Consider the following 27,026-nt stretch of genomic DNA (forward strand, 5'->3'; position numbering starts at 1 on the left):
AGGACATATGGCTGTTGATACAAAGTAACAGTAGTCAGCCAGCTCAGCAAAGTAGTCAGACAGATCAGCAGAAGAGCAGGGGCTAGGCTTAGGGAACTTTTCCAAACCATTAAATATCATAAAAAGTCTGCATATTTTTTAATTGATGTATATTGCAAAGTTGCTTGAAATTATGTTTACTTTTCAAAAAGCTTATGTTCTGTTTTTGTGGTTTTCCCCTTTAAAGAGATTGAAACACTGGATAAATGGAACTTTTTTTTTTTTTAGTAGTATGTGCCACTGGGTGATCCTAAATAGATCACCAGCTATTTTAAGTACGAAGGGCCGCCCTCTGGGATCATAAGATTCACAATGCACACAAACAAACCAAGGAACACATAGATGTTAGGTTACAGCTAATTGATGAACAAAGTTCTGTCTTTTAATTCCACACTTTGTCCTGATACAGTTAGAGCTGCAGTATTTCTGGTCAGGTGATCTCTGAAGGAACACAGAGAATAAAATGATGGTTCAAGGGAAAAATGCACCAGGTTAATATTTACTGAGCTATAGTTCCAGTTTGGTAAGATTCTTTAATAGGCCACGTAATATGATATAAACTATCTGTTGGTTAAGCATTTATTATGGGCTTATAGTTTTCCTTTAAGTAATTGCCCCAACTACTGCAATGAGCTTTATTTAAAAGAAGAAAAGCAAAAAGGAAGAGTTGGTGTGAGCAGCGTCATTTTGAGACCTACCGTAAGTAAGTATTGCCTGCTTATTTTCTTCCATCTGAAACATCATACATTGGCGAAGGCATGGATCCTGTCTGCATTTAGACAAATGTTTATTGGAATATTTCAAGTCTGATGCAGTGTGGCATGTCTTGTTTATTATTCGTGTAGGCGCTTGATATATGCATGGCACTATATACACAAAGTTATATACAACATATATATGGAAAAGAGCTGATGGTACAAGTGTCAATAGTATAGCGAGTGAGGTTTTTTTTTTAAACCCTTTTATTTAATGTTATTCCATAGATATACCTTTCCTAGTGCAAAGCTTATAATTTTGTTCAGTATAATAACATTTCTCTGTATGGCTCATCAGAAATATTATTTGTGTGCAGTCATTACTATACCATACACTGCCTTGACCAGCCGCATGTACAGCATTACTGCACAAAGATCATTCATACATTCTTATTGGTAAGAGTCACAGCAACTGCCTGCTGATTTATTTTGTACATTTTTCTGTTTTTCACAACATTTTTTTTTGTGTTTTCGGTTAGGCAAAACTGAGTACCACAGGACATCACAAGAAAGCATATTGTCTTGATTTTCCTCTATCCATCAATGAATGAACTAAACATACAGTAATGGAAAATGTTATACAATTTAAAAAAAAAAAAAAAAGCAGGGTGTAACAAAGCTACCTTGGCTTGGTCAAGTACTAAAATGCAATATTACAAATAATAATACTGATTTGTACATCAAGCCCTTTGTTCAAACGCCTCTGGGTACTCTTCATGTGCAATGTAATGTCATATTGTAAGACGGCACTGATCATCTGTCAATCATGTATGGTCACCTGACCTCAGTGCATTACCTAGTCACAGAAGTTGCACCACTAGGTTTGTGTATACATTTAACAAGTAGTTGGTCGTTTACAAGCACCATTAAAAAAAAAAACCCTGACTCACGGGTTACCATCTACTTTACAGATGCTTTGAGGATAAATAGAAGCATGGTTACAGTATACACACATGTCATTTACCTGACATATAAAGATAACTGAGATAAACTAGAGCTAACTTTGGTTGAGTTGTAAATTTGTAGATGTTTACACAGAGTAACTGTTGGCTTTTAAGTTGTGTAAATATTACAGTGCATTTATTAAAAGGAAAAAAATAAAACTTCAAAAGTTTCTAGCACCAAAAATAAAGGTCGGACAGATTGAGTTGTTGGCCTCAAAGCGAATTTTCATGTCTAAACTAGAGAAGTCCATCAAGAGATTCAATTTGAGTCCCCCGTGCTGCCATTCTCAAATGTTTCAGCAGAACTTCCAAATAAAACTCCCCAGATTTTTTTAAATTGAGATTTTTCAAGAGGCCTGGAGTAAGTGGTTGTATTGAGCTGGGATTCTGATCCTGTACCTTGCATATCTCGACAGATGGAAGAAAGTTCTCTTTAAAAAAAAATAGAAAAACATTTATGAGGTTTGGTACCTATGCTTTGGCAAATCAGCGAGGGTAACATTCATGTCAACCTGTCCATCTGTGCTTTCTGTGCTGGTTCTTCTGCAGTTGGGAAATTAATGGAGTAAGATTGTAATTTTCATTTGAAGAACGTCGCCCAGTTCCCCACTGAGGTAGTCTCTGTCATGTTTATCTTCAAGCTGGATAAGCTCTTTCTCCTTGTAGAGAGGAACGCTGTTGATCTGCAGGGAGTAGGAACCAGCCACAGGCTTCTTCTTTGTCATATGTAAGTAACTTATACCTTCTTTTTGGTTTATTCTAAAGAGTCCGTCTTCATTTCCAGAGTCTATTAAATATCTGTTGTGGTTCGTTAACGTAGTTAGGGCAGGGGTGAGCTCTAAAATTCGGTCTTTGTTGTTTAGGTGAGATATGTTAAAAGATAAGACTAATGGTTTTTCAATATCCCAACTTGCAAGACTAACTGGGGGTTCCAGTTGTTCCTGAAAAATATATAAAAAGAAAAACAATCTTCTTAAAGAGGAGCTCCACCCAGACACAGTTTTTGACTGGATGAAAAAATATCATTCTATGTGATGTTATGTAACTATACAGGATTTAACTTATTGGAATATGTAATAGCTATTGAAATCAACATCTGTTTGGCTATATACGTTCTCTGCATGTCTGGTTCTGACTCTTGAAGCAATATTACAGGAGCCACCTGGTGGTCAACTGAGTTTGGCTGCATTGGTTCATGTCTCAGAACCAGAGAACAGAAAGGAGTAAACAAACACTGCTTCCAGTTACATTTACATCTTTAAAACCAGTCTCCAAAACACTTGCAGGACTCATAGGCATCTAAACAAATATATTGTATAGTCCAATGTATATGGTCACAACCACAGCCTTTTTCAAGGTAGAGATCTAGCCAAAACATTATATAATACATCCTACGAACTATAAGCCCTGCGAGTGTGGTGTGTTAGAAGGGGCACTGTGGTTCCTTGTTACATATATATATATATATATATATATATATAAATTTGTTAAACATATTATAATTACGCATATTTACAAATATTTTACCTCTTCATCATTTAAGGCTGTGTCATTAGCGCTCCTTCTTTTCCTTCCTCTCTTAGGGTAGCCATTTATCTTACAGTCATAGCAAGCTTCAGGTGACAGAGAGTTGTCATCTATTTCACCACTGACGGACATATCCTGAACTCTACTTATTCCTGCCCCTGTTACACAGTGACTGAGAAGTGAGAGAAAATAAGAAATATTATATTGTACATTTTCACTTACAGTGTACACTCAAAAAAGATCAGTTATGGTTAATCAAACATCTTATTAAATGAATGCAGAGATGTCCACTACATTACACAATGTGAATTTGTTGCAAAATAAACATGCCACCCCCATTGCTTAACCTCTCCAGCACTGAATGGGGTACCGGGGGGGGAGGGTTGCATTGTTATTACAGAGAGCACAATTGTGCACTAGAATTGCCAGTTTAATAATCTCACCTTGCCTCATGCCAGGAGTGCCCCTGAATTAACAACATTATTTTTAACCTCTCCACATTGTTGTCAACTTTCTTTGTTCTAAACATGTCACAACAGCAATGAGTCTTGAAACTTCCCTCAGGCCTCCGTGAATGAGGATTACGTATATGCAGAAGAAGCAATACAGAGCCAGGCTTAAAAAAGGGCAAGATAAGGCCTAAAAGTTGTCTGTATGTGATCTAAATAAATCACTTTTATCACATTTGTAATCAGGAGTGCTGCAGTATTGTTTCTATATACAGTGGAACCTCAATTTTACATCCCCTCAGATTTATCAAGGGTCGAATTCAAAAAACTTTGAAATTCGCCCAACCAAAATTTATTTTAAAAAATCTACGTTTCTTTTGGCCGAATAGGTCTGTTTTCAATTAAATTGGAATCGTACGAATCATAGTTTTTCCCCAATAGAAAAAGTTGGTCCACCAATTGACTCTAAATAGGTTCTAGGAGGTCCCCCTTAGTCTAAAACAGCAATTCAGCAGGTTTTTAGATGGTGAATGGTCCGTAGTTTTAAACAGACATTACAAATTTTGATATTCATATTTTTTTTAAAATCGAATTTGGACTATTCCCTATTCGAAGTATGCAAAAATTAGCTCGAAATTGTAATTTTTTTCATTCGAATTTTCACGTTGACCTAAATCTGCCCCCAAGCGTTCCCTCATTTTACATTGTTGCTTTGTGGTCCCACGTATATATTATTCATAATACATTTCCTTGATTTTACATTTTCCTGGATTTACACCATTTTTTCTGGTTCCCTGAAAAACGTAAAATGAGGGTTCTACTGTACGTAACCTCTGGCACAAGGTTTTGACTGCTTTGCACCCAATTCAAGATTTTTGTGTATAGAGATCAGATCAGAATAAGCATTGGCCAAGAAGCACATCCACGTGCAATGCTGTTCTTGGCTAACTGCATTTTCTGCCATGGTTCTACCATATCCTGATTCGATAATGATCAGATCAGATGGGTATAATTTATGGTGTTTCAACGAATGCGTTGCCTGGAGACTTTCAATAGCCGCATGAAAGTCATGGCCCTCCCTGGTGGAAGATTATAATACTTACAGGAGAGCTATGGAAGGAAGTTTGTAGTCAGCCAGATCATAATTAACTGAGGAAGCTGAGAAAATAATGCTATTGAAAAGAAAGCAAGATAAAAACTGGCAAGGCATACATTTACTATAAATAACAGCAGCCGACAATAACAATGGGCTGCATTTGCCCTCTATATTTTCACGTATCACTGCAGCTTGGGAGCCCTGGTTAATCTTACAGAATGTGAAGGAAATACAGGCAGGAAATTGGACGAAAGGCAACAACATATTTATGTCAATAAGTTAAAGTTTTAAGTCCAACCCTATTTAAGTCAAACATTCTCCTTTTCTTTGAGTAAAATATGCCTATTACAAGAGCAGGAGCTCTATAAGCAGGAGTATAACTTGCATGCTGTATCTTACCAGCCTTAGTTTAGAAGGTGTACTTTACATGCACTTGTCAAAATCTGTCTTACCCCTGTCCTATTCGGAAGTATCCAGATGGACATCCACAGACATAGCCACCTTCTGTGTTAGAACAGCCGAAACTGCAAGGTGCTTGAGAAGAACTGCATTCATTGACATCTTGGCAAGATCCAGCAAACTGCTCAAATTGAAATCCAGTAGGACACATGCACTTGAAGCTTCCAAGAGTGTTGTGGCAGGAGGCTCCTCCACAGGCATGGGCATTCAGACATTCATTCTCATCTGCACGAAAACAGGATTTACTGGGACTAATACTATTTTATAATGGATGGATTGGATATGTGTGGGCTGGATATGTAAATTCCCCCTCCAGAATCTTAGGCATACAGCCTTGGCATTTCCACAAAATACAAATGGAAGAAGCTGTAGAAGTTTAAATAAAAACTATATTATCCTCCATAGAATGCTCTGTCTAACATAATGGAACTATCAATGTAAAATCCAGGCAGCTGTTGGTCTTTAAAGGGGACCTGTCAGCCTAAAAAATAATCCCCAATCCTATTTTATAATGTAGTCAAGAAAAGTAAACTTCACTTTCACTACTTAAATTTTTTTAAATCTTGTTTCTTTTAGTCTTGGAATTCACAATCACAGCAAGCAGGCAGGTGCCATTTTGTGGAAGGCAAGCCTTCCATCATTCCAACATCTTGTTTATGTTCCAGAATGCTGCACCTGATACCCATGCACTGACTACACAATTAGATGGTGAGGAGGGAGGGGAATATGAGGAGTGCACTGACATCTATGCCTAAGGCATAATAGAGGAGGGGCAGGCAATATATGATTGAAAGCAAAGACTTTTAAATGTGTTTATAACAGGTATGAATGCTTTAACAGTAAAAAATAATTTAGGTTTCATGTTTAATTTGAAAAGGACTTTCATTGCAAAGCTTTTTATAACTGGGTGACAGGTCCCATTTGTCAGTAACAGGGTAATGATGAAAATGGCAAAGCCCTTTATCAAGGTTGGTATAGCGTTGGCCAGCTAGTATAGAACAACGGCTTTCATCTGTTATTGATTTTGTGCTTCTGCTGATGTTTTTTTTTGCCAAAGAGTTAAAATAAATCTGCAGAGGAAGGATTTGTGTTGATATTCAGATCCCAAACCACATGGTATAACGTGCCATCGTGTCACTTCCTTATTAAAACGTTAAGCTGAAAAAGTCCTTCTCTTTTCAATGGAAAGTAACTGTCAACTAAATGATCTCATAGTTATATAATCGGAGTAACTGAAATTAATGTTAAGAATAGTTTGTTATAAGCCAAACCACCTAAATAAGGACACACATAATCATTTTATATCCAATAAGTGCAATCTTACTCCACACTGCAGTTCTGATCCCAATAAAGAGACCTCACTCACCAAAGAGCTCTTCATTGCACGACAAGACCCAGTAGTCACCTGTCAGGCTATTTTAGGGGACAGATGTATTGAAAGGCACATTGTATCTTCTTGTAACTGTGAAACCCCCAACAGTATTTTTAGATCCACAATTTGGAGATACGGTTATTGTTTTTCATTGTATTGTAGTGACTTGTGTGCAACATGTTCAGTAATAATGCTTTATTAAAGGAGAACTAATGCCTAAAAACAAATATGGATAGAAATGTCATTTTTACACGAGACTTAGGGGGTTATTTATCAAAGAGTTGTGAAATCTATGAAAAATTGTTTTTTCACCAGAAAACTCAAATGTTTATAGGAAAAACAAAATAGATTTTTTTTTTTCGTGATTTATTATACCCCTGTGCTGATAAAAGTCTGAATCCGAAAATCTGCCATCGCAGACCTGTCAAGGTCCTGTATTAGTCAATGGGAAAATTCAGGAAAAAAGCCTGAAAAAATTAGAGCGATTCGGGGTTTTGCTCGATTTTATAAATTCTTTCCTTCATCCGATTAAATCGAGTTTCTTTTATTAAAAAAATTACCTAAAATTGGGCATGGCGGTTTGGTTGTGTTTTTTTTAAATAAAATATGAGATAATTCCGGATATTAGTAACTAACTCCCTTAATGCACCAGCCTAAAGCTTCAGCATTTCCATAACAATAATAATTCAAGCTTTCAAAGTTGTGCACAGGAACTCACCATCTTAGATGTTAATAGTGTCAATGACACGCACATGCGCAGTGTGCTCTTAAGCTAAGCTTAGGGGTCATCACAAATCATCAAGCAGAAAACGAGGTTCTTGTATCATAGAAGCTGATCTTACAAGGCTGATTATTAAATTCTAATGCAAATTGCACTGATTTCTGAGCCGACATGTAATGAGAATCTCAATTCATTACTATTTAGTCATGACAGTATAATGTGAGTTGGTCTATAAGTCCAGGTTTGACCACAGCACAGAGCATGTGATTGAATCAATAAAAAGATGGAGAGCTACTGGGGACACCTTCATAGAGCCAGATCTTCACTGCTAATGGGTTGTGGTTGCCTTGGGCTGGTACAGAAGCCCAAAACATAATGTATACTGTAACATTTCTAGCCCATTCTTCGTTAGACTTAAGTTTTACTTTAAAGCCTGCTTCCACTGTATGTGTCATCTACAGTCTGTGCTTGTTTCTTAGAAAAGCTAACACCATGAGAATTGTCTGGATATGTCTTAACCTGTCACCACACTGGTATCAAGACACAACTAAAGTAAGGGGAATAAAATGTTAGCAATAAAAAACTCCCCAAATGCTTTTTGTGCAATAATACTCACCCACACACTGATTCCACTGGTAATGTTGAAGATATCCTTGTGGGCAGCTACATCTATACCCTCCAATTATGTTCTGGCATCCATGTTGACAACGATGGCTTCCATCACACTCATCAACATCTAAAAATGTAAGATTTTCAGATTTAGAACGATATCTAGTAGAAAATTATAAGGTAAAATCTGCCTGGATGACGATCCTACATGAGCCCATGAAGCTGAATACATGTACTAAACATTGTTATGATGTAGTTTTTATTTCTAAATTACACTGCTTATACTGCAAATAATTCACTCTACCATGTAAAATTTAATTCCTAACCCAACAAATGTATTTTTTTTAGTTCTAATATTGGTGTGTAGGCAGCCATCTCAGGTCATTTTGCCGGTCATGTGCTTTCAGAAAGAGCCAGTGCTGCACTATGGAACTGCTTTCTTACATGCTATTGTTTCTCCTACTCAATTTAACTGAATGGGGTTGCAGTGGAACATGGATTTTTACTATATCTACCAGGCAGCTGTTATCTGGTTACCTTCCCATTGTTCTGTTAGTCTGCTGGGGGGTAGGGAGGAGGGTGATATCACTCCAACTTGCAGTGCAGCAGTAAAGAGTGACTGAAGTTTATCCGAGTACAAGTCACATGACTGGGGGCACCTGGGAAACTGACAACATGTCTAGCCCCATGTCAGATTTCAAAATTAATTATAAATCAAATCAGTTTGCTCTTTTGAAAAACTGGTTTCAGTGCAGAAGTCATTTTGAAAAAACATATTTTCCCATGACAGTATCCCTTTAAGTATAGGCCACAGACAAGCTTTCAGATCCCTAGACAGTGATTGCATATTATATGCTGCATATCAGGTTTTGTCTAATGGATTAGATCCATCCAAAATTCCTGACCCAAATTGATCTTATCAGATGCCATAAAGACATTGACTAGAGACCCTGTTAAGATTCAAACATAAAAAATGCTCTGGTTTAGCTTTTCTTTCCTCTTTTAAGTATTACTAGCAGGGGCTGTACCACACTGCAAACAAGGAGCTAAACAGAAAGCCTGGAATGAAAATAAATATATCCTGTACACACACACACACACAGTACCTTCACAAGCAGCTCCACTCTGATCCAGAGTAAATCCACGCTGGCAGTCACAAGAATAGCTCCCCGGGGTATTCTGGCAGATACCTTTAGCTCCACACATGTTAACGTCTGAAGCACACTCGTTGTTGTCTGACAAAGGCAATGGAAGTGCTCTTCACAAAATCATTTCATTTAGAATTCAAGCACGAAATAATTTAGATGCTGCAGATTCAAAATACCCTGGCTTGAGCTAATTAAAATATTTACAGTTTCTGCAACTGTATTTGAAACGTCTGAACTATTTCCCTGGTTCCAGCAGAAACCATAAAAATATTCTTCTTGCTATTTTTTACATGGTTTAACCTAAAGGGCTGGATTTATAAAGCTGTATTATACCCTTAAGTTAACTTTAATTAGATTGGCCCATTGATTTGACCTATTAATTAAATTATCTTCTAGCAAACGACTAAGAGTTTGGGAATTTAATAACATAAGGGTTATATGGTTGTAGCCTATGTAGAGATACTATTCTAACATCTGAGCAAATACTCCAAACCTAATGATGTTGTATGATGTCTTACTGTAGATGTAATACAGAATATATATAGTATTCAGGAACATGCTTACCAATGCATGCTGTGTGATGTTGTGTGAAACCAGGGGGACATTTACATGTGAATCCTCCGATGGTGTTAACACAAATAAACTGGCAGTTATGTTGCTTTGTTGCACATTCGTCAAGGTCTGTAAAACAAATATAAGGAAAGTAGTTGAATATAAACTACTGATTCAATACTATAACCTGTGTTAATTGCTCTCAAATCTTTTTGTGATCCAATGGAACAAATTATAGGGCTCATTTAAGAAGGACGGAGTGCTAGGGGTTATGGAATTGTGCACTTGTACCCAGCAATGCCATCGGAAATCTCCACTCTGAACCAAATGACAGATTCCAGCACAAGGTGCACATCACTTCAAGTGCAAGGGCCCCAAAAGCAGGCAGTAAGTACAGGGTTCTCTAGCACCTCGCATCTCCCCGTGCTCCACACTTGTATGTTCTGATTGATATGTAAACTATTCTCATGTCAGGGGCATAGCTATGTGTCACATCTCTGGTCTCCTGGCACAAATTCTGCTGGAGCAGAAGTGTAAAAAAAACATTTGCTATTACTGCACATGAAATCCTGCAATATAAAAATAAATGTTCATTAAAGCTCCTTTTGATAAGGGTCTTGTACGGTTGTATTTGTGTGTCACCTTTGCAGCTTCTTCCATCCTCCTGCAGAATGTATCCTCTTGGGCAGGAACACTGGAAACTCCCATCTGTGTTTTTACATATAAAGTTGCAAGGTTTGGGTGACTGACTGCATTCATCCAGATCTGAAATAACAATGGGGAAATGACCATGATTAACCACAATCCGCTTGAGGAATGTATGTCTGTTAGCAATTCAGAGTGGTATAAAAATGATAACTGATATAACTATAGCTGTCAAGGAAAGACAAGGAATGCCACTTGAACTTTCCTGGCTGTTGGTATTCCCTCCCCCTTTATCCATGGGAAAGTCCTACTGTCCTATGTAAGCAAGGGACAATTTATGTACTAAACATACAGAAAGAATACACTTTCAAATCCTCCAGCTTACCTATGCAAGATGTGCCAGTCATATCGGGTACATAACCGGGATTGCATTCACACCGATACGTCCCTCTCTCATTAACGCATTGCCCGTTTTGGCAGATACCATGAAGCACTTGGCACTCATCAATATCTGTAAAAAGAAAAAGTAAAAAGAAACTCAATGACAGAATAAAATATGGATAATTTTCATGCAGAGATATAGGGGCAGATTCACTAAAATTCGAAGTGGCTATTGCTAGTGACAATTCGCCAGAAATCCCATCCGCAGGGACGTTGCCAATCTACTAACAGGCGTAGAGGACAATTCGCTAGCGAACGAGACCGTCGCCAGCATACGCACACGTCTTATCAAAGGGTCGTTACTCCGCAAATTCCCTAGGATGCGAATTTTACTGAACCCCTTTCACCAGAGTTTACTTCACCACCTCAGACCAGGCTAACTGATAAAATGAAGCTACATCTTCCTCAGTCTAATGTCAGTGACATCATATCCTGTCTGCCAGAAATTCATTCTTTTCTAAAGCGGGATTGCCTTCAAAAGCCCAAACTATTAAAGATTTTTGTGTTAACATTTTTTTCCAGACATTTGCTTAAGGGCAGGACTCCACGGACAATTCCGCCGCGATCTGATGCGCTGCGCAAAAATGCAGGCATCACGTCGGATGCGACGGAAATAAGGTAAGTAATTCTATTGTCAGATCGTGTCACAGCCTTGATACAATGCGACACGACTGTCGGATGCAGACGCTGCATCTGCATCCGACAGTCGTGTCGCATCAACAATGCGACACGATCCGACAATCGCATTATTTACCTTATTTCCATTGAATCTGACATGACGCCTGCGTTATTGCCCAGCGCATCAGATTGCGGCGGAATCGTCCGTGGAATCCTGCCCTTATGGTGGGCTCAAGTCTAGAGCATTCGAGGATCTATTCTGTCTTTATTATGGTTCCAGTGGCCACTTCAAACATTTGCAGCAACATTACAAATAAAGACGTCTATACGTCTTTAATGTACCCACCCTATTAAAATTGACGAAGTTTCGCTAGGCAGAAATGAACGCTAGCGAAACTTCACTATGAAATTCTTCGGCTGCTGAGACGCAACTTTGAATTTTAGTGAATTAGCGTAGTGTAATGTAATGAATTTGAGCCTGTCGAAATGCCACAAAGTGTGACAAAGTGGTCACATAAACTTAAACTGCTCCTGTATTTGTGACCCACTGTGGGACTTATGTGTCAAACTACATTCTGAAAATAAATAATGTTTTTTATCAATCCATCCTGTATGAAGTACAGTTTATGCCTTCCACATCCCATGCTGACGTCCCAGAGCAACTGAACCTGGGTCCCTTACATAAAGAATCAATAGTGAAGCTGAAGGCCAGGAGCTCTACTTCAACCACCTGGAGGGCTGTGTGTTAATATTCCTGTTCTCATACACGGCAATGGAATAAACTGGAATTCTCTCCAGCAGGCAAACTTTGTAATTGGATCACAAGGACATACCTGTATTTCCTTCTAGAGGGAGTTTCTTATTTATCTTTGCATGTTTCCAACTGCAGTAAGAGCTTGATCAGTTCTTTTATGATAAACAGGAATTTATATTGCAGATATTTCATACTGAAAGGTTCTATGTGTGGAGTCGGTTTCCCGATTAAACCTTCAGTCAAGGAAGTTTATTTTTAGTGTCGTTTGGCCAAAATGGGGATTAGAGGTGGAAACTGATTCCAGTCTGACCTTTCCAGAACATGCCCTCTGTGAATAAGAGATTTAGTAAGTGTGCTGTTGGACAGTGGGGTGTTTCATATCATTGAGCTGTTTGGGTAGCCAGTCCCTGTAAACTGAACATAGAGCACTTGCGTAGTCTAATATACGGTAAATGTGATGTACCTGCGAGGGGGATCCCTGCTCATTCATGATGCACGTGTTGTTTTTTGAACTCTTACTAATTCTGCTGAAAATATTTACAGAATAAATATTGAAGTAGTATCTGTTCATACTCTATGCTATTTAACCCTTCCTTACTTACTTAATCTGTAGATTTCCAAACACAAGCCAGACTAAAAGCCCTGCATCCTATAAATGACTTTACATAGCATTTAGATAACGTATATTACTGTCACTATAAAAGGCAGATTTATTAAGGTTCGAATTGTAAATTCGAATTCAAATTTTCGAGTTGGATTTTTGGTCAAAACTCACAAACTCGTGTTGGGAATAATCCAAACTCGAATTTGAGATTTATCATACCTGGACCCTGGGAACAGCTAGAATTCGACTATTCGACACCTAAAACCTGCTGAGCTCATGTAGAAGTCAATGGCAGAAATCCAGTGACCCATTTGAAGATGTTAATAGCCTTCCGGACATTGAGTGTTTTAGATTTGAGTTTCTGGGTCGGTAATTCGTTCAGGTTTTAGACATGCAAGTTTTTTTCTTAAACAAGATTCTATTTGAATTTGAGTTCATTTGAGTTCATTCAAACTTAAAAAAACGGTAACGTACGATTTTTGATAAATCTGCCCCTAAATGTTGGAATTATGCATTATTCTACATACACTAGACCAGTAAAGGGTTACTAGACCAAACTTTGCTCATATTTCCACAAAACCCCAAATATTTTGAGGTATTGCCTCTGTTGAAATATATATACTGTATGTATAGTGAATAAAGTACCCCCTCTTGTAAATTATAAGGATATTATAAGTTACCGAGGAGTTTCATGACCATATAAAAAGGCCAAAGGGGGTAACTTCTAATATCCTCATATTTTGCAACAGGGGGTACTTTATTTATTATAATACACAAGTTTCAGTGAGTCATGTGACAGAAACAACATCACTACTCACCGTTTATAACTGATGACATCACTAGTCACCGTTTATAAGGATATGATTTACAAGATATTCATGGCTTTTGTGTATTATATGTACTTAATTAAACTCATCTTAGAACTGATGATATATAATATCTGTTTGCGCCTTTCTTTTTGCCCTTCCATGTATATAGTAAACATACCTTCTCCTCCAGTGGTGAATCCTTTACCATATGGACAAAGCTTCCTAAACTGAACTGTGCCTTGGAAGGGGCAAATCTCACAATTTATGCCCCAGCCTCTGCCGGAGTTACAACAACATTCGGACTTGGTGACTGAGTTCCTGTTGGAAGATCCGATCTGGCACATGGTATGTAATACTTCAGTGAAGCAATAGCCCAGCCTGTTGTCTACAAATAAAGAGCAGGTCTTATTGGAACGGAAAGGCAAATATTGTTAATTTATCAAATACATTTGTTTAGAAAACTTCTTCGCTCCACTGCCAATATGAGAGGTCCCGGTGTTTGACTTTAAACTAATAAATCATTTGTAATAACAAATATAATGGTTCTAGAAGTCTGTGTTCCTGTGGTCTAGCGTGCGAAACATATTTAGTGGATTTCCTTGCTAATGTGGATTCCAGGCTTTCAAAATTGATGCAGTGTAATTTGATGAGAAGATTGGTTTTTGTACTGTTACAGTCAATCCCTGCCAAGGAAGGAGAGATGAGTGTTTTCTTTGTTGGGAAGAAGAAACTACATCCTTCTCTTGTTATTTTTATTAAAATCAAGTGATAGTTATTAAACTAAAGGCTCTATGGAAAATCTTTCAGGCTCCTTTCTAAATAGAACTTGCAAGTTTAATGCCTGGGAAACAGACTTGTCATAAGCCACAAGAAACGAACACAGGAATTCATATATAGGAATATAGTGGGCTCATGACAGACCTTACCTGATATTATAGTTCCAATATTTGGGTCAAAATGAATTTGCAGTTGGGTTGATAAATTGTATTCAGGGTACTGGGCTATATTTATTATAAGAGCTAAGGAATGGCAGTATACATATATGTATTTCTTATAAAGCCCTGCAGTTTGTTTTGAGGCAATACTTACCAATGCACTCTGTCTCTGTAGCACTCACATTGAAACCCTCAAGGCAGTCACATTTGTAACTTCCCATTGTGTTCACACACTTTCCATTGTCGCAAATTCCTGGTTTCAGGCATTCATTTAGATCTTAGAGAAAACAGGAATACACCAATTAATTTCATTATTTTGCTCTTCCGATAAGCTTATTCCGATATGATCAAAATGTACGTTGTTTACAAACTAAAATGCAATCTATTTAAAGAGATGCTGATGTCAGAATAAAAAGTGTTATATTTTGCTTAAAAACTAAGGGGCAGATTGATCAAAATGTGATATCACCACAGAAAAACTCATTCGCTTTTCCTATGGGATTTTTAGAAGCGTATTTATCAAATGTTATTGATAAAGGAGAACTGAACCCTAAAAATGAATAGGGCTAAAAATTTTATATACTGAACTTATTGCACCAGCCTAAAGTTTCAGCTTGTCAATAGCAGCAATGATCCAGGACTTCAAACTTGTCACAGGGGGTCACCATCTTGGAAAGTATCTGTGACACTCACATGATCAGTGGGCTCTGAGCAGCTGTTGAGAAGCTAAGCTTAGGGGTCAAATTATCGAGCAGAAAATGAGGTTGGTCTGGAATATAAGCTGATGCTACAGGGCTAATTATTAAATTTTGATACTAATTGCACTGGTTTCTATGCTGCCATGTAGTAATTCTATGTATTAATTACTAATCAGCCTTATATTGTGACATTTCTAATCTATGTGTACTGTATATTGTGAGTGGGTCCCAAAGCTCAGTAAGTGACAGCAGCACAGAGCATGTGCAGTGAATCAGCAGAAAAGAAGATGGGGAGCTACTGGGGCATCTTTGGAGGTTGCCTTGGGCTGGTACAAAAGCCCAAAACATAATGTACAACATTTCAAGCCTACTTCTTTAGTTGAGCTTTAGTTCTCCTTTAAATACACTTCTATAAATCCCATTGGAATGAATAGAAAGTGGGTTAAACTTTTCTGTAGACATTAACCTCCCATTCTGATAAATCTGCCCCTACGTGTAATGTAATGGGTAATGCTGAGGAAAAATGTAACTGCTGAAAAATGTATCACCATGTTTTAAGACTGTGTGAAGAAATCATTTTGGGGTATTTTCATTTCTGAAAAGTAATACTATTCCTATCTTGCTGTGTAGCAGGAATTCTAGTCCTGTCTTGGCATTTCTGATATACAGTATCAGCTGTCACTCCCATGTGAAAAGTTCATATGGATAATGGAACAAGGGATTTGTGAAAATCAATGAACATTTTTGGGGGACAGCCCTGCGAACTACTACCCTCACAGGTATAGGACCTGTTATCCAGAATGCTCGAGGCCTGGGGTTTTCCGGATAATGGATTTCCGTAATTTGGATCTTCATACCTTAAGTCTACTAGAAAATCATGTAAATATTAAATAAACCCAATAGGCTGGTTTTGCTTCCAATAAGGATTAATTATATCTTAGTTGGGATCAAGTACAATGTACTGTTTTATTATTACAGAGAAATAGGAAATCCTTTTTAAAAATGTGGATATATTATTTGATTATTTGGAGTCTGTGGGAGATGTTTATGCCATAACGGGCTTCTGGATAATGGATCTTATACCTGTACTACAGTGGCTTTCTAACAATGCAAGTGAAGCAGGGTAAACAGAAGCAAAGTGCTTTCAAATGTAGCAGGCTAATTTGCAATCACTACATCATCAAGAAGACACAGACGTCTAACATTTAAAAGCATCATGGGCATGCCTAGAAAACTCCCACTTACCCATGCAGCCATCCCCATCCAATCTACGCTGATATCCAGGTCCACATATGCACATGTATGTTCCGATTAAATTCTTGCAGGTCATTTGTTTCGATTCACAATCATGAATTCCATCTTCACACTCGTCTTGATCTGTAAAAGGTTATATCGATTCGGTTACATTGTAAAAGCAGCAAATGAAAGAGCTAGTTTTAAAAAGTCTAGCTGTCAAGCCGCGTGTTGAAAACATCTTTTAAAACAGGGTTTGTTCCCAGAATAAAATGCTGATAGAGCCACTGTGATATGAAAAGGGCTTGTCAGAGGGTCAGGCCTGCAGCACACATTTACTGCATCAGAATGTTTCAATGGGGGACAACCAACTGCAACATGACAAAGAACTGTAGTACATTTATTCTCTCTTTTTCATGTAAGCGAATTGTGAAATGTAATGATAACGATGATATCCTGCATGCTTTATGAGAGTTACAGATGAATATAAGTGTCGCCTTTAATTTGTAGTCACTGTATGAGCAGGACAGGTTTGATTTGTAGTTTGTGTGGCCTGAGTGGCTCTGTCTGTCAGGGTATATGGGGTGTGTTGGTCCTGCTGTGTGAAGGTAGGCAAGTCTAATGCCCTGGATAACACTTGGGGGCAGATTTATAAAGGGTCGAATTGAAAATTCTAAATTCAAATTTTCAAGTTTTTGTTATGGTCAAAACTGTCTAATTCGACTAGGGCGTTATTCCATTTTGATTAGAGTTTTTTTAAAATTTCAAACTAGATTTTCGTGATTTATGATACTCCTGGCCATTTAAGAACTCAAATTCGACTATTCGGCAATGGGAGACGTCCAGGGATCAATTTGGAGTTTGCAGCCTTCCTGATATTCAGGGTTTTTTCGAAGAACAAACTCGAATCGAATTAGTTTCGAGTTTTCGGGTCGATTTAATTCATCCGAGTTTGAAAAAAAATTTTTAAATACATTTATTGGTCGAAATTTCGAATTTATGGGAGTTTAGAAGAGTTTTTAATAACTCACATGAATTCGAAATTCACCTTTGATAAATGTACCTCTTGAACTGGGAACTGGCACTTACTGTATATGTGTCACACAGTAACCTACAGCAGTTTTATACCCCTCAGAATTGTGTCTGTAAGTTACCCTCCCCTTTAGACTGTAAGCCCTACGGGGTAGGGTCCTCCATCCTTTTGTCTCCTTGACACTGAGCACTTAATCTGTATTTTAATTATATTTATGTGAATATTTACTACATTGTTACTTAATAATGTAGTGAACCCTTGTTTGTTACTACTAATTTATTGTTTTTCTGTACAGTGCTTTGACCTATACATACATATAATACATCACAGATTGACAAACATAAAGATCCTTTTGCATGTTATTTGCAATACGAGGAGCCCCATTTATCAAAGTCTGAATTTATCTCATTATTTTCTGAAAATTACTCTGACCAAATCCGCACAAGTTTTTTCCCATTATTTATCAATTTTCCCGAAAATTTCCTGTGCGGGAAAAAACCTGAAAAATTCAGATTGTACACATTTTTCGGATTTTCCACACAAAAACTCTGACCTTTTTTAGATTGTGCCCGAAAACCACAAATTCTTCGGATTATTGCACCCAGTTATCGGACTGGGACATCAGGGGCCCACCCAAAAACCTTTGACTAGGGGCCCACTAATTAATCTTAGACCAGGGGCCCACTCTTAGTACTATTATTTTTCCTCTCATCTACTCAACCTCTATTCTCCTAGTCTTTCTTTTACATACTATAATCTATTTTTCCATCTATTTAGCATCTTTGTTCTCATAGCATTTGGGAATCGCCATGAAATATGCCAAATGGCTAGCAGCATGAGGGCCCACTGACACCTTGGCCCACCGGGACTTTTCCTGGTACCCCGGTGGGCCAGTCCGACACTTAGGGAACCAAACCCATCGCAGATCAAGATATCTTCAGGACTTTTCCCATTGACTTATTTGCAACCTCAGCAGTTGAGAGGCCGGATTTTCGGATTCTGACTTTTACATCCTTGGGGTGTAATAAAACCCGAAAAATCCGAGGTTTTTTTTCCACAAAAAAAAAATCGGATTTTATAGTAAAAAAAACAAATTTTTTAAGTTTATGGCATTCAGACTTTAATAAATAACCCCCTTAATATTTTATATAATCAAAACTCACCTTTGCACATTCTCTTGTCTTCCCGCAAAACATATCCTGCTGGACACTTGCATTCATAAGAGCCGTACGTATTGATACAACGGAATGCACACAACAGGGGATTCTGAGCACATTCATTAACATCTGTAAAAAGAAATGGAGGCTAAATCTGTAATGCAGACGTGACTATAAGAATACACATCAGTAGTATAGTTTCATTACTTCAAATGCTTTAGAGTTGAAATGTGCACCTGAAACTTCAATTTACAGACTTGAGTTGAGGAAAGTCACCCACATGACTGCCTGAAATGTGACAACTTTCAGAAAGGAACATTTATGTCTACAAACAAAAAAAGACTATCCCCCATATGTAATAAAAGGCACTAAGTTTGCCAAGGTGCAGTAACCCATAGCAACCAATAAGATGTTTGATTTTAAACCGGAGACCAGTAAATGCTACCTTCTGATTGGTTGCTATGGGTTACTGTACTTGAGCAAACTTAGTGCCTTTTATTACATTAGCCCCATTGAATCCTAGAAATAACAATTATGCACCTTGTGATTCTCAAATCTCAAGCACTGAAGCACAAAGGAGATACTGCATTGTTTAATGAGGTTGTTCACTTGCACGTTCATCCATGAGATAGGTAAGGAGTTAGTAGAATATATAAAGTACCTTCACAGGACATCATTGGACCTGGCTCAAAGCCCTCCTCGCAAGTGCACTCAAATCCGCCGATAATATTCTTGCACGTCCCATTCCCACAAGGGTTTCCCACAGAACATTCATCGATATCTAAAAAAGAAAATATTCATTCCTAATTACAATTATTTCATTAGAAAATATTAACATAGAATTATGCCGCAATGTGCTTCCAATGTGAATTGATGTTGATGTTAATCTATGTCGCAGCATTGCAGATTATTTTGACATGCTATTAATAGAATTAGGCTGAATTGTTCTGAATCTGTGTTCATATATTTGGAAATGCGAATATGATGAAGTATATTAATAGAAGTATGCATTTAGCCAGTGGCATTATTGATCATATATTGTCCTTTCTCTTATCTGCACTAAACTTTAAAACCACTCCCATGCTAACAACGGGCAATGTGCCCCTAATATAGGTTATGGCTTTAAACATTTTTGATTTTAACTATACTGTAGATCAGGGATCCTCAACCTTTTGACCCAATGAGCAACATTCAGAAGTAAAAGGAGTTGGGGAGCAACACAAGCATGAAAAATGTTCTTGGGAGCCAAATAAGTGCTGTGATTGGACCATTTGGTAGCCCCTATGTTGATTGACAACCTACATTATGGCTCTGTTTGGCAGTACACCTGGATTTTATACAACCAAAATTTGCCTCCAAGCCTGGAATTCAAAAATAAGCTCCTGCTTTGAGGTCACTGGGAGCAACATCCAAGGGGTTGGTGAGCAACATGTTACTTACTAGCTACTGGTCAGGGATCACTGCTATAGATGATGATACTATATGTGATGTGTGTGCCCTTTCTTCTAAGTCTAAAAGACCTGAAATATGTTTTTCCTTTACATAAAGTATAAATTGCACTTGGCACACATTTCAACCAACCTATACAATCGTCTCCTGAAAGAGAATATCCATAGGAGCATTCACACCGATAGGAACCATCTGTGTTAATACATTTTCCATTTTTGCATTTGTCTGGATAAACACATTCATCCATATCTGTTGTAGAAAAAAAACATGAAAATGTTATTCTCTCCTAGCAACACTCCCTTTCTGAAAGAATGTTTTAGTAATTAAAGCTTCTTCTTACCAACTCGCTCGTCGTCCGGGCCGACAATTACTCCACTTCCGAAGGGGCAAATCTGACGGAAGGCTTCTGCATTTATGATAAAGACATGGCAAATTAGGTACATATGAATCAACTAATCAGACAGCGTGTAACAGAGATGGATAAAATATCAACTAAACATATTTCGTTTCTTTCCTGCACTTCCCCATAGCGCTGGCTGGTTCCAGTGTTTCTCATGATTTCCTTTGGAATCTGTTCATTTGGACATCATATCTTGTACATCTATAAATGTTCTCTCTAGGCTCAGATTAAAAGTGTATTTGAAACAAAAAAACTTGCCAGCTTCTGGTGGGCGGAAAGCTATTTCTTATGCTGTAATTGACTCCCCTTGGGATCGCCTGGGATTTTTGTGTTTGCTTGATTGTGGTCAAATAAGACATTTTATAACAATAAAAACACAACCTAAAATAATATAACTGAAAAAGTAGTGCGTGTTCTAACATGTTCTAATATTTTTGATGGATCAAATTAATTGCAGTCTGAAACAGAACAGAAGATCATACCATCTCCTTCCACTGGGCACAGTTCACATGGAGAGCCCCAACCTGCTCCTTTCAAGGCACAACAGCATTCCTGTTTGGAGTGATTTAGAGCTTTGGGAGAAGTGCACTGTCCCTCTTCAAACTTGGTAAAGCAGAAACTTACTCTTAAATCTGCAAAGGTAAGAATAGATGTTTAGGAAATGTTTGGAAAACAGCCTATAAATCAAGTGGAGTCTGGTAGACTGAATCATCTATTGAAATGGATTATTGTCTCATATATTAGTACCAGATTACACGGATGGGTCAAAAAGCCAGAACATAACCTGAAAATGAGACTCAGCTTTGTTGCCCGCTTGGCGTAATAATGGATACATCGAAACCTCAATTTTACATACCCTAATTTAAAATTTTCCCTCATTTTAGACAGTTTTTTGAGGTCCGCCCAATACATTATATATATATATATATATATATATATATATATATATATATATATATATATATATATATATATATATATATATTATATATATATATATTATATATATATATATATATATATATATATATATATATATATATATATATATATATATATATATATATATATATATATATATATATATATATATATATTTATATATATATATATATATATACACATACATTTTCCTGGATTATACACCATTTTATTCTGGTCCCCTGAAACGAGTGATATATATATATATTTGCCATTTCTTATTTGTGGGCACTTGGTTATTAATCTGAGATAATTCCAGGAAGTATTACTCTCCAAAAGAAGATTCATTTCATTACAAAGGGAAAAGCAATTAGCAATTATGATTCAGAAAGCAATAAATGGTTGTGGCTTGAAATACTGCGATTTCCTTGACATAATGGGCAAGCTTAAGTATCTTGTGGTCATATCTACAATCAAGAATATAATTTAGTTTATTGAGTGCAGGCATTAATGTGACGATTAACGAAATCATTTAAATAAGGGTGTCTTTCCATTCTTGAGAATCGCTCAATCACAGCCGGGTTATTGCAATACTTCTGCCACATAACGCTGAACATGAATGTTGCACCACTGAATAAATTAAGTTATTACAATGCCCCTCTACATGGCCTTTATTGCTGTACCCCACCTTCCATTCCTGTGTAAATATGTTTAAATACAATGGCCATCATCTGGATTTTTCTTACATTTATATAATGAATTGTATTTACTTGTATGTATGTCATTAGTATGTTGTTACTTATTTTAATTCAAGTGAACTCTACCTTGGCATCTTTTTCCTGTAGATGACAGCACAAAGCCTTCTGGGCAAAGACATGTGAAACTCCCAGGAACATTGCTGCAGGTACCCAAAGCACAGGTTTCAGGCTCCTCTGTACATTCATCAATGTCTAGAAGAAGCAATGAAAATGTTCATCCGGCACAATCTTGAGAAGAGTAATCTTTTATTTTAAAAGTCTTAAACGTATTATTTTTCGTGTACCTTCACATGTGTCATCCTTCAACAAATATCCAGGAGGACAGATGCACCGGTATGAACCATCTAGATTCTGGCAAGTTCCTGGTGCACATTTGCCGGGATCAAGGGCACACTCATTGATATCTGAAAAGTACAAGATAATACAAGGCAGCTCTGACTTAATGAATGATGTCAAAGTCAGTCAAAGAGAAATCCGTGGAACTTCTGCTGAGGTCTAAAGTACTCAAAATCACAACTGTCATCACTTTTGGCCAACCAGTGTCCAGAATAATGGAAGGTTACAAACCTTAAACAGCCATACATGCACAGATTTGGCTTGGCAGTTTGGCCGATTTTAAACATTTATGGCCAAACATGGCAGTCATGGGACATTCAGCCAGATAATCCTAAATTCATGGTGGATTGAGGATTATCAGTGCTGACAGAAATGCTTCTTGGTTGACAAAAAGAAGTAAAGAGCAGCTAAAAGAAGTTTTTTATTCTGACTTATTAAAATGAAAAAGAAATCTCAATGAATCATTTTACTAAGGCTACTAGGAAAATAGATTGCATATCAGCAGATGAAAGGCTCTTAACTGCAAACACAGTCACAAGTGAGGTTAAAAAAGGATGGATACCTTTGTAACACAGCACAAGTTTAATTTTATTTAACAACAATTACCAAGACATGTTCTTCCATCAGATGCCATCTCATACCCCTCATTGCACAGACACGCAAACGATCCAACGGTATTAACACATTGTCCATTTCGGCAAAGCTGTCCATTAAGAGTGGTACATTCATCTATATCTGTAAGAGAAATAAAGCAAGACCTGGTTAATAACTAGATAAAATACTGTAAGAGGATTATGTTTAATAACATGTGGCCAGTAAATCACTATTTCATACAAAGCAAAATAACACAACTCTTTTTCTCAATTTTTTAAATTCAAAGTTCAATGATTAGGAGATTTCAAAGACTATTTAAATGCTTTTCTTAAAACATCATGCTCTTATTCAAAGGGACTAAAAACAAGCAGCAATGCCAGAAGTGGCATTTATGTTCAAATCAGAGGCCAGTCTGCACAAGGTCAAATTAATTGATTGTAAAACTGACGAGGAGGGTTTTGCACTTTCAGCCTATAGATAGGTTCAACACTTTCAGCCTACAGATAGGTATTAACACTTTCAGTCTATAGATAGCTTCAACATTTTCAGCCTATAGATAGGTTCAACACTTTCAGCTTATAGATAGATTCAATACTTTCAGCCTATAGGGAAAGACCTAGCCGAGGCATTAAACTGAATGAAAGGTAGGGTGTTTATAGTGCAGAACCCATCTTTTAAAAGGGTTGCTAATAAAAGTAATTTAAATATAATTATTTCCACATCCCGTGCTTTCAGTCTCCAGCTTATCTAGAAATACTTGTTAAGGGACTTTTGGAAGTAGTGTGGCATTTGCTTTTCTTATTCCACACCTTTCATAATTCGCTCTATACCCCCCACAAACTCTTTTTATAATATAACTTACAAGGTGGTGCTGGGTAATTCTTTTCTACATTTTGAAAGGGAGAAAGTAGGTAATAGTAGCAAAAATGTATTGTTAGTGACCAATAGAGGCTAATAACACTGAAACCACAAGCAGTAAAAAAAATAGTCATTATAGTTTCATTAAGACATTCTCCAAACACAGTATAATAGGTCATTTCCCTGGAGTTAGTATTTGGACTATTATCAAAGAGGAAACTCTGGTAGTGTCTGTGTAGGCGAACACAAATATTTGTGAAAGCATTCAGGGGTCTTCCTACACAAATCGTGGGGCAAATCTCTTATATTACATAAAATATGTTACATAAAAGGACTCATTATAGTTTAGCAATAAATGCAAATGTGCAATTGCACTTGCTTTTGAATGGATAGAGGATTATTTCTCTTAGTTTAGGCTAGCCGCAATAAAGTTCATTTCTATGGCCCCCGATATAGACGTAGAAAAATACATAAACATACAGTAGCTATTGGTTCAATATTAAAAATCTTAGTGCATTTTGCATCAACATGTGTCAGCTGGACAGACATGCGACAGATGTCTGATCCAATTAGACCTGTAAATGAAAACCAAGTCAGCTGATGGCCTCCAACAATGATCTTTGGATGACCAAGATATAGTCATCCCCTTGACCCACTCCGGTTAGTGTGAAAAGTGGCATCAGGGATGCTGTCTCAGGAGGAACAAAATTACCTCTGCTTACCCTAAGCTATCGGTTGCTAGACCAAGGCAAAATTTTGCAATTTCTTACATGATCCTATCAGGTTTTCTTAATTGCTTAAATCTAAGATGGCATTTGGTCTTACCTACTAAAGGTTTGGGTTTCTGGAGCAGCTGAAGAAAACAGTCTCCATGATCTTACCTATGCAGTCATTGTTGTGGGACAGAATAAATCCATCAAAGCAGCGACAGTTGTAGGAACCAATAGTGTTTTTACAAGTTCCATTTCCACAAGGATCTCGTTCACACTCATTAATATCTGTAATGGAAAAAAGGGCTTTATGTGAAATTCATTTTTTAAGGGCTTTTGTCTGTTAACTTTTTTTAGCATGCAATTTGGTTTGTATGAATGGAATTTATAGTTCTGTGATGTCTCCCAATTGTACCAATTTTCAAATGACTGATATATTAGAGAGCCCTGATATTGGCTATTGGGTTAATGACCAATGCTGTTTGATTTATGCACTGGGATGGCCAGATTGCATTGTTCTCTTCATCCAGTGGACATGAGTACATCAGCCCCATTCATGTGCTTTGCTGGGACATTAGCAGAGGAATTTTCCATGTTTTGCAAGACAACCTGCCAAAACTGACTCCCCTGCCAGGATGGCATGTATATAGTCAGACAGTATGAACAAATCTGGGCATGTATGGCCATCCAAAGCATTACATAGATTAACTATTGGTGGACATGTAAGACTGAAGAATTCTTTTGAATTAACAAGAGCTACAGGGTCACCTAGTCAATTTGATGGAATCTTGCATGCATTATTGGAGGCAAATCATGCCAGATTTCCCAAACTTGACACAAGACGAAATATTCTAACTACTAGTGAATTTGTGTGAAAGGAAATAAAATCTCCTGTATTTAACTTGTCATGACCATGCTCGATGTAATGGTTACTAGCAAAGTCTTGTGTTAAATAAAAGGAAATTAAAGTACAGCTTTTAAACAAATCAAAGTTTTTGCCTAAATTGATTACACCTTTAAAATATATTTATGATTTCATAAAACAATTTTAATGAATCTAGGCAAGAACTTAGGCCAACTGAGATCATTCAGGGCATTTTTAGAATGAAGTTAAACGTTTACAATACGGTTTACTCTTAATGGACTGTGAAGAGAGCCACATAGGCTTTTCAGGTTCCAAACAAAGGCCGGATCTACTTAATTAAGTAGGTGCAGTGTAAAAAATGATCTGGTGTTTATGGTGCTTAGTGTGATGCTGATGAGTTTAAGTGATTCCTGATCAACAGCCAGTGACGGTATCCATAAGCAGAAGAATAACACAAAAGTCTTACCCAGGCACATCGTCTGATCTTCATTTGTTTTGAATCCATTGTGACAAACACAATAATACCCTCCTGTGGTGTCCGTGCATTCTCCATGACTGCATATATTTGGAATTTCTTGGCATTCGTTGCGATCTTTATAGATGGTAAAAATGATTCAAAGCGAATATAAAAAAAACATAAACAGCTCTGTATAAAAAATGAAACTGAGACCCACCCAAAATCAAAGTAAAATCATTTTCTCCATTAAAAAACATATATTAGTTTATGTACATAAACACACAGAATCACACATGCAGATTATGTGGGTTGGCATGTCCACTATCATGGTCATAAAAAAAATATATTGCAAAAAAGATTTCCCCATTTTTGTAGAGAACAGAGAAATAGCAGATGGTATGGGGAGAGTTGGCACAGGTGTGGTAAAAACAGCAATACTATGGTCCTGGTTAGAGGGCTCTCCTGTCTTACAAACAGTGTAAAATAAGGGAAGGTGCACAAGCAAAGTAAGTGAAGATATCCTCCCTTACACCAAGCAAAAGACAAAGTAAGGCAAGAGTAAGAGAAAATATCATCCCTTGCACCAAGCATGGGCTGAATAGAAGTAAATATCTTTCATTACACCAAGCACCAGCAAAGTAAGAGAATATATACATCCTTACAGCAAGTACAAGAAGCGTAAGAGAAGATAGCTTCCTTTACACCTAGCACAAGCAAAGTAAGGCAAGATATCCTTCCTTACACCAAGCACAGGCTAAATAAGAGTAGGTATCTTCCATTACACCAAACACCTAGAACCTTCTACCATTTTTAAATTAAAGAAAGGCAAACTAATTGTCCTCCAGGTGCACTAACTGAGTATAGTAGGACTTATTGTTTGCAACATACTGTATGAAGGGCCATGAGTATGTGTTTTATTTCCATGGTGTAAGATATTAAAGGGATGCTAAAAAACGTTTAAATGTAAAAAGTTTTTACATTATTTAGAAACATATGCATAAGCATAATCTCCTAACATTAGAGGTCTCTCAATAAAATGCTGGTGTGAACTTCATTCTCTTTGGACGACCTTCATTGACT

At 37.2% G+C, this 27,026-nt stretch overlaps 1 protein-coding gene across 1 annotated transcript in view; it reads right to left on the reverse strand.

The window, feature by feature from the left end:
• Positions 1–851: 851 nt before the first annotated feature.
• fbn1.L (fibrillin 1 L homeolog) overlaps positions 852–27,026 on the reverse strand; it is a 130,362-nt gene continuing 104,187 nt past the window's right edge. The window contains exons 46-66 of the mRNA XM_018253093.2: positions 25,956–26,081; positions 24,796–24,912; positions 23,069–23,197; positions 22,411–22,530; positions 22,193–22,318; positions 20,930–21,079; positions 20,388–20,453; positions 20,180–20,296; positions 19,260–19,379; positions 18,605–18,727; positions 16,421–16,552; positions 14,632–14,754; positions 13,721–13,927; positions 10,702–10,827; positions 10,314–10,436; positions 9,684–9,800; positions 9,078–9,206; positions 7,979–8,098; positions 5,263–5,494; positions 3,266–3,437; positions 852–2,679 (exon numbers count right to left, since the gene is read on the reverse strand). Of these exons, the coding sequence (XP_018108582.1) occupies positions 2,296–2,679; positions 3,266–3,437; positions 5,263–5,494; positions 7,979–8,098; positions 9,078–9,206; positions 9,684–9,800; positions 10,314–10,436; positions 10,702–10,827; positions 13,721–13,927; positions 14,632–14,754; positions 16,421–16,552; positions 18,605–18,727; positions 19,260–19,379; positions 20,180–20,296; positions 20,388–20,453; positions 20,930–21,079; positions 22,193–22,318; positions 22,411–22,530; positions 23,069–23,197; positions 24,796–24,912; positions 25,956–26,081 (3,059 nt within the window). The 3' untranslated portion in view covers positions 852–2,295. The remainder of the gene's footprint in view (positions 2,680–3,265; positions 3,438–5,262; positions 5,495–7,978; positions 8,099–9,077; positions 9,207–9,683; positions 9,801–10,313; positions 10,437–10,701; positions 10,828–13,720; positions 13,928–14,631; positions 14,755–16,420; positions 16,553–18,604; positions 18,728–19,259; positions 19,380–20,179; positions 20,297–20,387; positions 20,454–20,929; positions 21,080–22,192; positions 22,319–22,410; positions 22,531–23,068; positions 23,198–24,795; positions 24,913–25,955; positions 26,082–27,026) is intronic.

The sequence above is a fragment of the Xenopus laevis genome, chromosome 3L, assembly GCF_017654675.1.
Source record: "Xenopus laevis strain J_2021 chromosome 3L, Xenopus_laevis_v10.1, whole genome shotgun sequence".
Classification (NCBI taxonomy): Eukaryota; Metazoa; Chordata; class Amphibia; order Anura; family Pipidae; genus Xenopus; species Xenopus laevis.